At 32.0% G+C, this 16,584-nt stretch overlaps 1 protein-coding gene across 4 annotated transcripts in view; it reads right to left on the minus strand.

The window, feature by feature from the left end:
* Positions 1–16,584, minus strand: part of LOC134813937 (cyclic nucleotide-binding domain-containing protein 2-like) — a 99,199-nt gene that overhangs the window by 79,402 nt on the left and 3,213 nt on the right. For all 4 annotated transcript variants that reach the window (XM_063821881.1, XM_063821880.1, XM_063821877.1 and 1 more), the window contains exon 6: positions 14,166–14,262. In XM_063821881.1, coding sequence (XP_063677951.1) covers positions 14,166–14,262 — 97 coding nt within the window. The remainder of the gene's footprint in view (positions 1–14,165; positions 14,263–16,584) is intronic.

Raw genomic sequence — 16,584 nt, forward strand, 5'->3', positions numbered from 1 at the left:
TCGCCTCTCAGCAAGTGATAATCATCATAAACTGCGAAAAATCGGTTAAATGGGTCATTAGCGACCCACTAGGACCACAAAATTGATTAATTAAATATAATGTTGTCAAACTTTTACAAATATTAGTATAAAAACATGTTATATCTTGGTCATTACTCCTGTACGATGATTTAACTTTTAAAATCGATCAACTGGGTCAATAACGACCCACTCGGAAGTTGAACCACCTCATCAATTATTATCAGTATCATGCTGTTCCACCATCAAGAAAGACACTCGTAGGTCTTAATTCCACGCAAACCACGGGTGGCTGACTACTAGCCCTTCTGAGATCCAGGGCCAACTGAAGGGCCGTCATCACTCATCAAAGAGCTGCGAGAATAACACTACTGCATATGCCTGAAGTTGCGTCCTGACTATAATACTATGGTGCGTGGAAATCTGTACCGAAAGGACCGTGGCCGTGCCGCAAAAGAAAAGGAATCGGCCCTCGTTCCTAACTTGCTAGGTAATAGCCATGCTGCTGTTGTTGCTTATTAGATTCTGTTACCTTTTTCGTCAATTTCGAATCTTGGTAAACGACCTGCTACAACCCACCGCTTGAGACCCAGGGTCCCACGGTGATCAGATCATGTCACTCAAGAAAAATCCCCTGAACGAAGTATACGAGATATCATGTAACCTTGGGTAAATACTGAAAGACGAGTGGTCAAATTGCATATTCTAATCCAACATGCCAATATGTTTTTTTCATTCCTAGAAAGTACGAGAATAACTAAACAACTGCTGCATTCAGATGGCTACATCTACAGCTCTGTGAAGAAGGACAAGGAAAAAGCCCCCCCCCCCCCCATTTGGCTGGCGGTGCTGCAACCTGCAATCTCTCAGACAACTACCTCGTTTTGGGTAACAAACCCCGCAACAACGAGGCAGCTTTCAAAACGAAAACAAGTATTACGTAATCGGCCGAGAGGGAGGGGAGTTTCCAAATGATTAAGCTTGTGTAATTTTGACATAATAGCTATGTGGTGGGGGGGGGGGGCGTAAAAATTGTCCAATAAGTGATTACGTAATATATGAACGGCCCCTAAGAAGTAAAGAAAGGGAGCTGCGAAGAGAGTAGATACAGCCATCTGAAATCTGAATCCAGCAGTTGTATAGTTCTTCTTGGACGTTCTAGGAATCGGGAAAAGATAGGCATGTTGTTTGCTGTCTCACGACTTTACGGTCGTGTACTAACAGCTGATAAACTCACCTACCTATCAATCCAATTCTGCCCATTATTCGTCAGTCATTGGGTGACGTGATCTGCAGATTACCGTGAGACTCCAGATCTCAGAAGGGCTAGTAGTCAGCCACCCGTGGTTTGCGTGGAATTAAGACCTACGAGTGTCTTTCTTGATGGTAGAACAACATGATACTGATAATTAATGTCGTGGTTCAACTTCCGAGTGGGTCGTTATTGACCCAGTTGATCGATTTTAAAATTTAAATCAACGTACAGGAGTAATGACCAAGATATAACATGTTTTTATACTAATATTTGTAAAAGTTTTACAACATTATATTTAATTAATCAATTTTGTGGTCCTAGTGGGTCGCTAATGACCCATTTAACCGATTTTTCGCAGTTTATGATGATTATCACTTGCTGAGAGGCGATTTTGAACTTATGATGTCATGCTTTAGGCTGAATTCAAGAAGTTACATGGACATATGTAGTAATAAGCAAGTGAGCCGAGTGGGTCGTTAATGACCCAAATTCTTTATTTTTAAAAAGTTAGAGTCACACAGTATTGACCATATGTTTTTAACTTATGCTTTTTATTTTATTTTATCCTAACGTCTTTGTTTCAGAAGTTAAAGCCGAAAAACCGTGATGGGTCGTTTGCGACCCGGACGAGTGGGTCGTATGCGACCATAGCTGTATCTTTTAAAGTAAACGAGATACAGATTAGCTTTTTTGGATATCTCATTTTTGCTGTAAAGTGACCTAGTGTGTTAAACGGCATCAAAATCGGCAAACTTTAAAACTCGTCGTCCCTAATGGGTTAAAATAATAAATAGTGTAAAATGTGCAGTAGCATCATACTTCACAATAGAAATATTAAAATAATAAATAGTGTAAAATGTGCAGTAGCATCCTACTCAACAATAGAAATATTAAAATAATAAATAGTGTAAAATGTGCAGTAGCATCATACTTCACAATAGAAATATTAAAATAATAAATAGTGTAAAATGTGCAGTAGCATCATACTTCACAATAGAAATATTAAAATAATAAATAGTGTAAAATGTGCAGTAGCATCATACTCAACAATAGAAATATTAAAATAATAAATAGTGTAAAATGTGCAGTAGCATCCTACTTCACAATAGAAATATTAAAATAATAAATAGTGTAAAATGTGCAGTAGCATCCTACTCAACAATAGAAATATTAAAATAATAAATAGTGTATAATGTGCAGTAGCATCCTACTTCACAATAGAAATATTAAAATAATAAATAGTGTAAAATGTGCAGTAGCATCCTACTCAACAATAGAAATATTAAAATAATAAATAGTGTAAAATGTGCAGTAGCATCCTACTCAACAATAGAAATATTAAAATAATAAATAGTGTAAAATGTGCAGTAGCATCCTACTTCACAATAGAAATATTAAAATAACAAATAGTGTAAAATGTGCAGTAGCATCCTACTCAACAATAGAAATATTAAAATAATAAATAGTGTAAAATGTGCAGTAGCATCATACTCAACAATAGAAATATTAAAATAATAAATAGTGTAAAATGTGCAGTAGCATCATACTTCACAATAGAAATATTAAAATAATAAATAGTGTAAAATGTGCAGTAGCATCCTACTCAACAATAGAAATATTAAAATAATAAATAGTGTAAAATGTGCAGTAGCATCCTACTCAACAATAGAAATATTAAAATATTAAATAGTGTAAAATGTGCAGTAGCATCATACTCAACAATAGAAATATTAAAATAATAAATAGTGTAAAATGTGCAGTAGCATCATACTTCACAATAGAAATATTAAAATAATAAATAGTGTAAAATGTGCAGTAGCATCATACTTCACAATAGAAATATTAAAATAATAAATAGTGTAAAATGTGCAGTAGCATCATACTCAACAATAGAAATATTAAAATAATAAATAGTGTAAAATGTGCAGTAGCATCATACTTCACAATAGAGATATTAAAATAATAAATAGTGTAAAATGTGCAGTAGCATCATACTTCACAATAGAAATATTAAAATAATAAATAGTGTAAAATGTGCAGTAGCATCCTACTCAACAATAGAAATATTAAAATAATAAATAGTGTAAAATGTGCAGTAGCATCCTACTCAACAATAGAAATATTAAAATAATAAATAGTGTAAAATGTGCAGTAGCATCATACTTCACAATAGAAATATTAAAATAATAAATAGTGTAAAATGTGCAGTAGCATCCTACTCAACAATAGAAATATTAAAATAATAAATAGTGTAAAATGTGCAGTAGCATCATACTTCACAATAGAAATATTAAAATAATAAATAGTGTAAAATGTGCAGTAGCATCATACTTCACAATAGAAATATTAAAATAATAAATAGTGTAAAATGTGCAGTAGCATCCTACTCAACAATAGAAATATTAAAATAATAAATAGTGTAAAATGTGCAGTAGCATCATACTTCACAATAGAAATATTAAAATAATAAATAGTGTAAAATGTGCAGTAGCATCATACTTCACAATAGAAATATTAAAATAATAAATAGTGTAAAATGTGCAGTAGCATCATACTTCACAATAGAAATATTAAAATAACAAATAGTGTAAAATGTGCAGTAGCATCATACTCAACAATAGAAATATTAAAATAATAAATAGTGTAAAATGTGCAGTAGCATCATACTCAACAATAGAAATATTAAAATAATAAATAGTGTAAAATGTGCAGTAGCATCATACTTCACAATAGAAATATTAAAATATTAAATAGTGTAAAATGTGCAGTAGCATCATACTTCACAATAGAAATATTAAAATAATAAATAGTGTAAAATGTGCAGTAGCATCATACTTCACAATAGAAATATTAAAATAACAAATAGTGTAAAATGTGCAGTAGCATCATACTCAACAATAGAAATATTAAAATAATAAATAGTGTAAAATGTGCAGTAGCATCATACTTCACAATAGAAATATTAAAATATTAAATAGTGTAAAATGTGCAGTAGCATCATACTTCACAATAGAAATATTAAAATAATAAATAGTGTAAAATGTGCAGTAGCATCATACTTCACAATAGAAATATTAAAATATTAAATAGTGTAAAATGTGCAGTAGCATCATACTTCACAATAGAAATATTAAAATAATAAATAGTGTAAAATGTGCAGTAGCATCATACTTCACAATAGAAATATTAAAATAACAAATAGTGTAAAATGTGCAGTAGCATCATACTCAACAATAGAAATATTGAAATAATAAATAGTGTAAAATGTGCAGTAGCATCATACTTCACAATAGAAATATTAAAATAATAAATAGTGTAAAATGTGCAGTAGCATCATACTTCACAATAGAAATATTAAAATAATAAATAGTGTAAAATGTGCAGTAGCATCATACTTCACAATAGAAATATTAAAATAACAAATAGTGTAAAATGTGCAGTAGCATCATACTTCACAATAGAAATATTAAAATAATGAAAAGTGTAAAATGTGCAGTAGCATCATACTTCACAATAGAAATATTAAAATAATAAATAGTGTAAAATGTGCAGTAGCATCATACTTCACAATAGAAATATTAAAATAACAAATAGTGTAAAATGTGCAGTAGCATCATACTTCACAATAGTAGTAGTAAATCTTTCAAAGTACGAAATATCTCTTTAAAAGAGCATCCTAGGCACCTTATAGATATCAAAACGCATAAAAAAGAAAACAAAAAACATCAACCATCTTCTAACTTCTTCCATTCCTCCCTATCTAAAGCCAAAAATCTAAGGTCTTCGAAATCAGTCAAATTCTTAAGTCTAATATCAAGATTTCTACTAGTCAAGTCTTTTCTAATAACATCTAATAAGTTTAAACATGGTCTACCCCGTCTCCCTTCCATAAAAATATCAGAATTTATAGCAAATAACATAGAGGTGTATGCTGGTGAGTCTTCCTGTCCTCTTAAGATATGTCCTAACATTCTCCATCGAAACTTAGAGACTCTCACAGACAAGGGAGTGACATAACAACGAGCATACAGTGCCTCATTAGAAATAACCCCAGTAGGCCATCTGATGTTGAGGATTCTTCGGAGGTGTTTGCGATGAGCAATATCAAGTTCATTCAACGAAGCTAGTGGTGCAGCCCAGGAGTTATACAATAGAAATATTAAAATATTAAATAGTGTAAAATGTGCAGTAGCATCATACTTCACAATAGAAATATTAAAATAATAAATAGTGTAAAATGTGCAGTAGCATCATACTTCACAATAGAAATATTAAAATATTAAATAGTGTAAAATGTGCAGTAGCATCATACTTCACAATAGAAATATTAAAATAATAAATAGTGTAAAATGTGCAGTAGCATCATACTTCACAATAGAAATATTAAAATAACAAATAGTGTAAAATGTGCAGTAGCATCATACTTCACAATAGAAATATTAAAATAATAAATAGTGTAAAATGTGCAGTAGCATCATACTTCACAATAGAAATATTAAAATAATAAATAGTGTAAAATGTGCAGTAGCATCATACTTCACAATAGAAATATTAAAATAACAAATAGTGTAAAATGTGCAGTAGCATCATACTTCACAATAGAAATATTAAAATAATAAATAGTGTAAAATGTGCAGTAGCATCATACTTCACAATAGAAATATTAAAATATTAAATAGTGTAAAATGTGCAGTAGCATCATACTTCACAATAGAAATATTAAAATAATAAATAGTGTAAAATGTGCAGTAGCATCATACTTCACAATAGAAATATTAAAATAACAAATAGTGTAAAATGTGCAGTAGCATCATACTTCACAATAGAAATATTAAAATAATAAATAGTGTAAAATGTGCAGTAGCATCATACTTCACAATAGAAATATTAAAATAATAAATAGTGTAAAATGTGCAGTAGCATCATACTCAACAATAGAAATATTAAAATAATAAATAGTGTAAAATGTGCAGTAGCATCATACTTCACAATAGAAATATTGAAATAATAAATAGTGTAAAATGTGCAGTAGCATCATACTCAACAATAGAAATATTAAAATAATAAATAGTGTAAAATGTGCAGTAGCATCATACTTCACAATAGAAATATTAAAATAATAAATAGTGTAAAATGTGCAGTAGCATCATACTTCACAATAGAAATATTAAAATAATAAATAGTGTAAAATGTGCAGTAGCATCCTACTTCACAATAGAAATATTAAAATAATAAATAGTGTAAAATGTGCAGTAGCATCATACTTCACAATAGAAATATTAAAATAACAAATAGTGTAAAATGTGCAGTAGCATCATACTCAACAATAGAAATATTAAAATAATAAATAGTGTAAAATGTGCAGTAGCATCATACTCAACAATAGAAATATTAAAATAATAAATAGTGTAAAATGTGCAGTAGCATCATACTTCACAATAGAAATATTAAAATATTAAATAGTGTAAAATGTGCAGTAGCATCATACTTCACAATAGAAATATTAAAATAATAAATAGTGTAAAATGTGCAGTAGCATCATACTTCACAATAGAAATATTAAAATATTAAATAGTGTAAAATGTGCAGTAGCATCATACTTCACAATAGAAATATTAAAATAATAAATAGTGTAAAATGTGCAGTAGCATCATACTTCACAATAGAAATATTAAAATAACAAATAGTGTAAAATGTGCAGTAGCATCATACTTCACAATAGAAATATTAAAATAATAAATAGTGTAAAATGTGCAGTAGCATCATACTTCACAATAGAAATATTAAAATAATAAATAGTGTAAAATGTGCAGTAGCATCATACTTCACAATAGAAATATTAAAATAACAAATAGTGTAAAATGTGCAGTAGCATCATACTCACAATAGAAATATTAAAATAATAAATAGTGTAAAATGTGCAGTAGCATCATACTTCACAATAGAAATATTAAAATAATAAATAGTGTAAAATGTGCAGTAGCATCATACTTCACAATAGAAATATTAAAATATTAAATAGTGTAAAATGTGCAGTAGCATCATACTTCACAATAGAAATATTAAAATAATAAATAGTGTAAAATGTGCAGTAGCATCATACTTCACAATAGAAATATTAAAATATTAAATAGTGTAAAATGTGCAGTAGCATCATACTTCACAATAGAAATATTAAAATAATAAATAGTGTAAAATGTGCAGTAGCATCATACTTCACAATAGAAATATTAAAATAATAAATAGTGTAAAATGTGCAGTAGCATCATACTTCACAATAGAAATATTAAAATAATAAATAGTGTAAAATGTGCAGTAGCATCATACTTCACAATAGAAATATTAAAATAATAAATAGTGTAAAATGTGCAGTAGCATCATACTTCACAATAGAAATATTAAAATAATAAATAGTGTAAAATGTGCAGTAGCATCATACTTCACAATAGAAATATTAAAATAATAAATAGTGTAAAATGTGCAGTAGCATCATACTTCACAATAGAAATATTAAAATAATAAATAGTGTAAAATGTGCAGTAGCATCATACTTCACAATAGAAATATTAAAATAATAAATAGTGTAAAATGTGCAGTAGCATCATACTTCACAATAGAAATATTAAAATAATAAATAGTGTAAAATGTGCAGTAGCATCATACTTCACAATAGAAATATTAAAATAATAAATAGTGTAAAATGTGCAGTAGCATCATACTTCACAATAGAAATATTAAAATAATAAATAGTGTAAAATGTGCAGTAGCATCATACTTCACAATAGAAATATTAAAATAATAAATAGTGTAAAATGTGCAGTAGCATCATACTTCACAATAGAAATATTAAAATAATAAATAGTGTAAAATGTGCAGTAGCATCATACTCACAATAGAAATATTAAAATAATAAATAGTGTAAAATGTGCAGTAGCATCATACTCAACAATAGAAATATTAAAATAATAAATAGTGTAAAATGTGCAGTAGCATCATACTCAACAATAGAAATATTAAAATAATAAATAGTGTAAAATGTGCAGTAGCATCATACTTCACAATAGAAATATTAAAATAATAAATAGTGTAAAATGTGCAGTAGCATCATACTTCACAATAGAAATATTAAAATAATAAATAGTGTAAAATGTGCAGTAGCATCATACTTCACAATAGAAATATTAAAATAATAAATAGTGTAAAATGTGCAGTAGCATCATACTTCACAATAGAAATATTAAAATAATAAATAGTGTAAAATGTGCAGTAGCATCATACTCAACAATAGAAATATTAAAATAATAAATAGTGTAAAATGTGCAGTAGCATCCTACTTCACAATAGAAATATTAAAATAATAAATAGTGTAAAATGTGCAGTAGCATCATACTCACAATAGAAATATTAAAATAATAAATAGTGTAAAATGTGCAGTAGCATCATACTTCACAATAGAAATATTAAAATAATAAATAGTGTAAAATGTGCAGTAGCATCATACTTCACAATAGAAATATTAAAATAATAAATAGTGTAAAATGTGCAGTAGTATCATACTCAACAATAGAAATATTAAAATAATAAATAGTGTAAAATGTGCAGTAGCATCATACTTCACAATAGAAATATTAAAATAATAAATAGTGTAAAATGTGCAGTAGCATCATACTTCACAATAGAAATATTAAAATAATAAATAGTGTAAAATGTGCAGTAGCATCATACTCAACAATAGAAATATTAAAATAATAAATAGTGTAAAATGTGCAGTAGCATCCTACTTCACAATAGAAATATTAAAATAATAAATAGTGTAAAATGTGCAGTAGCATCATACTTCACAATAGAAATATTAAAATAATAAATAGTGTAAAATGTGCAGTAGCATCCTACTTCACAATAGAAATATTAAAATAATAAATAGTGTAAAATGTGCAGTAGCATCATACTTCACAATAGAAATATTAAAATAATAAATAGTGTAAAATGTGCAGTAGCATCCTACTCAACAATAGAAATATTAAAATAATAAATAGTGTAAAATGTGCAGTAGCATCATACTCAACAATAGAAATATTAAAATAATAAATAGTGTAAAATGTGCAGTAGCATCATACTTCACAATAGAAATATTAAAATATTAAATAGTGTAAAATGTGCAGTAGCATCCTACTTCACAATAGAAATATTAAAATAATAAATAGTGTAAAATGTGCAGTAGCATCATACTTCACAATAGAAATATTAAAATAATAAATAGTGTAAAATGTGCAGTAGCATCATACTTCACAATAGAAATATTAAAATAATAAATAGTGTAAAATGTGCAGTAGCATCATACTTCACAATAGAAATATTGAAATAATAAATAGTGTAAAATGTGCAGTAGCATCATACTTCACAATAGAAATATTAAAATAATAAATAGTGTAAAAAGGGCAGTAGCATCATACTTCACAATAGAAATATTAAAATAATAAATATTGTAAAATGTGCAGTAGCATCATACTTCACAATAGAAATATTAAAATAATAAATAGTGTAAAATGTGTAAAATGTGTAAAATGTGTAAAATGTGTAAAATGTGTAAAATGTGTAAAATGTGTAAAATGTGTAAAATGTGTAAAATGTGTAAAATGTGTAAAATGTGCAGTTCTATTGTAGTACACGTGCTTTCTGAACGGCCAATTAACCCAGAATATTGTAGGAGGTAATACCAAATTATTATTAACTGCAGTTATCATACTACTATATATACAGTATTAACTGTATCATACTACCATACAGTGTATGGTAGTTGCGAACCTCTTTCGTTCCCAGCAGCCAGAACTTAAAGTATCAACTCCTTAATTTCTGGTACCCTCAATTATACTAGAACCAAAGTTGCAGCACCGGCCACACTTGCAGACAGGTGCTCAGAATTGGCAGTTTAAAGTGAAAGAATTAGTCCGGGCTGGGTTCTCAAAAAGTTTGATAATCAACTGACGAAAACTAGGTATAATACCCGGAAGATATTATAAATATCATAGATAACGCCTGTTAGTTACGACTTTACGACGAAATAATCGGAGCACAAGCACTGTCAGGAATTAATTATCATTATTATATGTAGTATTATACAACTACAGTTGTATTAGTAGCAGTGCCGTTATGTTACTAATCATACTCTTGGGTATCTAGTTTGATGATCTGCAGATGTTTAATATAATATTTTCACTCCCGGGTTGTGGGATAAGAACAATAAAAAACTGGCTCGTTTAAATATTGAACGAAGAGCTATCTTACTTCCAGAGCTCGTCATCTGGACTTAGACGGGCGATCTTATTCCTAAAATTCGGAGGATTTTAGTAGCTTTAAATTGTACACAAGAGATTAATACCGATGTAAAATTTGTGCCAGGAAAATATTATATCGAAATCAAAAACTTCATTGAGAGTCTAATGGTAGAAATATGTTGCATATCGATTCCTGCTTCCTTTCTTCATTCAATTTAGACGGAGCAATACTGCAGCAGAAGTCATCTCAGCTAATAACAACTCTTGCACAGGCCAAAATTGCAAGATACTAAATACTTTTGCAACTCACCAGTTCTGTTTGACGACGAGAAGAGAAGCGGTCTCCACGATATTACTCAACCTCTTGCAGCCACCGGGATCAGGCATTATTGGGGTAGTTGCGGAAACGAACAGTATATCCTGAGAGTCAGGGAGGGGGAATTTCGGTGAAGTTCCAGGTTCATTAAGTATCCACTATCCAAGTACTAAAATCTTTTATATACGGTAAACTGTCACGATAACTCATGGACGGTTAGGTCATGGACGGTTAGGTGCATGTAATCTGCACTGTAACTTTAAACTTTTAAATATCTCTTAACAGTTAACATTGCACAAAACAGTTCATACACACTTCTTTGAAGTAAACTAGAGTTAAATATAAGGTATTTAAAGTAAAGCAGAGTGAAAGATATGATATTTAAAGTATCTAAAATATTTTAAGTACCTGTAGAGGAGGACTAGAAACTCTATTTTAAGTACCTGTAGAGGAGGACTAGAAACTCTATTTAAAGTACCTGTAGAGGAGGACTAGAAACTCTATTTAAAGTACCTGTAGAGGAGGACTAGAAACTCTATTTAAAGTACCTGTAGAGGAGGACTAGAAACTCTATTTAAAGTACCTGTAGAGGAGGACTAGAAACTCTATTTAAAGTACCTGTAGAGGAGGACTAGAAACTCTATTTAAAGTACCTGTAGAGGAGGACTAGAAACTCTATTTAAAGTACCTGTAGAGGAGGACTAGAAACTCTATTTAAAGTACCTGTAGAGGAGGACTAGAAACTCTATTTAAAGTTCCTGTAGAGGAGGACTAGAAACTCTATTTTAAGTACCTGCAGAGGAGGACTAGAAACTCTATTTTAAGTACCTGTAGAGGAGGACTAGAAACTCTATTTAAAGTACCTGTAGAGGAGGACTAGAAACTCTATTTAAAGTACCTGTAGAGGAGGACTAGAAACTCTATTTTAAGTACCTGTAGAGGAGGACTAGAAACTCTATTTAAAGTACCTGTAGAGGAGGACTAGAAACTCTATTTTAAGTACCTGTAGAGGAGGACTAGAAACTCTATTTAAAGTACCTGTAGAGGAGGACTAGAAACTCTATTTAAAGTACCTGTAGAGGAGGACTAGAAACTCTATTTTAAGTACCTGTAGAGGAGGACTAGAAACTCTATTTAAAGTACCTGTAGAGGAGGACTAGAAACTCTAGTTAGAGGTCTCATTATCTGAGTCTTGCTCTTCCTTCTTGTTGCCATGTTCCACATCTCCGCACACATCCCCACACAAGGTCCACTACTCAAGTCACGTGTAGTCACGTGACCAAAACAACTACAATTTCAAACAATAAGAAAATTACTGGTGGATTTAATAATTCATTCAAAAGACTAAGTTAACAAACAAACGGAACTGAGAACAAACTCAAGTCAAACGAACCGTTGTAAGCCGTTTTGCTGTTTACAGAACGATCCTATTTATCTGTGCTTATACAATCAGCAGCGATAAAACGCCTTTGTGGACCGAGCCGTACATAACTATCAGACATCAAGCAAAAACTTGCTCAGACAATGGCACAGACAGCTGAGTAGTAGATAGCACAATATGCTGTGTGATAACACTATAATATTATGTTGTAAGTAAGTACAACTACACCTTGTTGAGGAGCCTAAAATATAAAACGTTGCTGCAGTACAGAACTGTGCATATCGGTTTATCCACACTCCCTGTCCAATGACAAGTTTGATATTAGCCCACGTGTTAGCCCACGTGCAGGGAGATACGCCCACGTGTCTGGGAGGTGGGTCACGTGGTGGAATGACTGAGAGAACATGTTTATCGTGAGGGGTAGAAACTAAGTTTCTATCACTTAATTAACTGAGCTGGTGGCTAGTTATGTTGATGCTTACTATTACTACTTGAGAAAGATATTGTTGTATTGTACTGATTACTCGACATCATGTAACGGCTTCTTAGTTCTATGGAATGTGATGAGATTTTATTAAATCAATTATAAGATTCTTTGCAGATGATAAGCACATTCAGCAAGATCTTGATCATGTTATTGCATGGGCCAAACGAAATAACATAGCTTTACACGAGGATAAGTTTGAGCTCCTAGTTCATTGAGGGAATCCTAATGAGAGTCTGTATGCAGTGACGTAATGTATGCAGTGGCGTAATTGTCCCACATTCAAACGACGATTGCCCCCCCCCCCCCCCCCCCCCCCCCCCCGGCAGGGTCAGCGGGTCCCTTCATTACGCCACTGTCTGTATGAGCTGCCTTTTGTATATCAAGCACAAAAATACAGTGTGTCTAATATAATGGTAATAATATGCTTTATCCTACAGACCGAGTAAAGGATCTAGAATTTATTTTCAGCATTTCTTACTGCTTCCCCCTGCTTCAGCATTTCTTAAATCGTTTCCAAATAAGCCATATTTCAGCAACTACTGCTTCCTGGAGTATGAACAAGGCAGCAGCGATACTGCAAGGCGGTTGAATTATTCGATGACCCAGTAGAGGAATCTGTGAATCTCTCCTAAGTATCCTAAGTAAATTTTGATATGTGTCAAGATCTGCCTTACATCGGCATCTTACGAGAGACGATATATAATATATATATATATATATCCGTGCCATTTTACTGACACCACGGCATCAACTTTAACGCGACTTTCCGCAAAAACCGTAAAAGAGATACAACTGAAACTTTTTTGACTGGGTCAAATGCTTTAATGGCCTCCAAATCAGCATGAAATAATAAAAAATTGGCCAAGGAATAATGATTTTAGAGCCCAAAATGTGGACCCCCAAGTGGTGTCAAAAAACGCCAATTAAATAGGTAATAATTATTTTAGTCTCTTGAGTCTTGACACCGTTTGGGTTATATTATACGGGTTCCTGCTAGTTAAACTAAAGGATACAAACATGCTTTAGTACTACAAATATACAATCATGCTCGACCGGAATCCCGGCTTAATCCCTGTCCAAATCAAAAATAGATTTTTGTAGATCTATTTAAAATATACAAATACAAATTTGACCTGCTAAAAATATATTTCTGCTGGACCACTAGACCTGCTATAGACCACTAGACCACTTTGCTGGACTGGAGTATGAACGAGGCTTTAGTACCACAAATATATATCCAAACATCTAGACCCGCATCAACTGCTAGAGCACTATAGTATAATCTTAAACAGACGGATTTTTAAAAAACCACAAAATTCAATGAACCCTCAAATAGATGCGGTTGTATATAAACAGCCAACCTATTCATTGCAAGGTAACACCTTAACAACAATAGAAGCTAAGTGCTTGCCACTAAATCCTTCTAAACTCACCGGACGTATTCATCTGAGTTAATTGGACTGCAGGAGTTCGAAGGGATCCTTTTCATCATCTTCTTCCTGTTCAGTGACAACTGTCTCCAGGTCATCCCTGGGGAAGGCTCTGATAAATTGTAGCGAATTTCAAACACAAGAAAGTATTTAAATTGTGGCTTCGTTGAGTCTGACATTTTAAAACAGAATCGAGGACTATTTCAATATATTCTGTTTTGAATATTTCCATTTATTTCGAAACGTAAATGTCCCATAACAATTCAATTACCTTAACACTGACCTTAACAACCAACTTTTTTAGATTCCAAAAATTGTATGTAAATTATTTTTCCAATTTATAATTCGCATAAACTTTACATAAAAAATACCGAGCAAGTTCACTAAAATTTTACATATTGATATCTGAATTTTCGAATCAAGAGGAAGCAGTAAGTTAAAGAATACCCACCAGCCCGAGTCGCTTTGTTTATGATAGAGGGAGTAAAGTTATCCATTTTCTGGGACGAGGAAAAGGTATATCTTCAAAACAAAGTGATAGGCTGCGAATAGTGAGCCCTGACTGACTAAAGGAAGAAACAATAGTACTAGAAAGTTCAAAGTTCTGGATCTTCTAACAATACCATGGAAACGGTGTATCATACTCAATATGCAACGATATATCTTAATCGTCCTTTAACGAGTTTTGATTACCAGAAAAGGTGAATAAGAGATTACTGTTTATGTAGCTAGGAGCCGATAAGAGAATAAAGAATATTACAAAATTATACAAAATTATAAACAATATCCCAACAGTAACTACTAACTATGTCAACTGTGACCTTTTCGGCTTTACCAAGGCGTCCTAAAATTAGATTATGGCTCAAATACGTTCATTCTTAAATCTTTAAATTTAAATTTAAGATTGAGGCCCTAAGTACGGTCAAGTGAAACGAAAACAACATGCAATTTGATCACATCTTGGTCAAATATTGAATAAGCTGTTTGGTCGAAGTTTGGTCCTGTTTAAGCGCTGTGACGTACGACTACGAGTCTGCGGGTAGGACAATTGTTTCAACTTATCGGTTAGAACTTTATATGAAAAGCTTTTATCTCCAACAATATGGCATTTTGAAACGGTTCAACTTGTGAGAGTCACGTGTGGAAGCAAACTCACGAGAAATTCAATTTATTTACAGCACGCAGAAAACCAGGCGGGACTTATTGACTTAGCTAAGGAGAATTCGTTAATTTCCTGGTAGTTACCGTGTTTTGTACGATGTTTAGGGAAATTATTAGATTTATCATCAATATCAAGCTAATTTCACAACTACTTATAACTACGCTATTGTAATATATCATAAGATTATCATAGAAAGAAAGTACTAATAATGTTATGACAACATTGTTGTCCGAAGAGACTTAATCCTCTTCGCGTCCAAGATCAACGTTAATCTTGCATCAAATATAAATCACGAAAGATAAATTACTTCCCCAACAGGCAACATCATATGACCTATAGCATAGGCTATAATATGACACGCTGGTGTATTTAGGGTAAAGTATTAAGATTAAACAGGACTAAACAGAACTAACCGTTAGAAGGGTAGTGTCGCTGACTGCTGGTAACCACTAGTAACCACTAGTAACCACTAGTAACCACTAGTAACCACTAGTAACCACTAGTAACCACTAGTAACCACTAGACTCAACAGGACTAACCATTAGAAGGGTAGTGTCGCTGACCACTAGTAACCACTAGTAACCACTAGTAACCACTAGTAACCACTAGTATAAGTAACCACTAGTAACCAGTAACCACTAGTAACCACTAGTTACCACTAGTAACCACTAGTAACCACTAGACTCAACAGGACTAACCATTAGAAGGGTAGTGTCGCTGACCACTAGTAACCACTAGTAACCACTAGTAACCACTAGTAACCACTAGTAACCACTAGTAACCACTAGTAACCACTAGTAACCACTAGACTCAACAGGACTAACCATTAGAAGGGTAGTGTCGCTGACTGCTGGTAACCACTAGTAACCACTAGTTACCACTAGTAACCACTAGTAACCACTAGACTCAACAGGACTAACCATTAGAAGGGTAGTGTCGCTGACCACTAGTAACCACTAGTAACCACTAGTAACCACTAGTAACCACTAGTATAAGTAACCACTAGTAACCACTAGACTAAACAGGACTAACCGTTAGAAGGGTAGTGTCGCTGACTGCTGGTAACCACTAGTAACCACAAGTAACCACTAGTAACCACTAGTAACCAATAGTAACCACTAGTAACCACTAGTAACCACTAGTAACCACTAGTAACCACTAGACTCAACAGAACTAACCGTTAGAAGGGTAGTGTCGCTGACTGCTGGTAACCACTAGTAACCACTAGTAACCACTAGTAACCACTAGTAACCACTAGTA

This window comes from Bolinopsis microptera, chromosome 4 (assembly GCF_026151205.1).
Source record: "Bolinopsis microptera isolate Bmic1 chromosome 4, MBARI_Bmic_1.0, whole genome shotgun sequence".
NCBI lineage: Eukaryota > Metazoa > Ctenophora > Tentaculata > Lobata > Bolinopsidae > Bolinopsis > Bolinopsis microptera.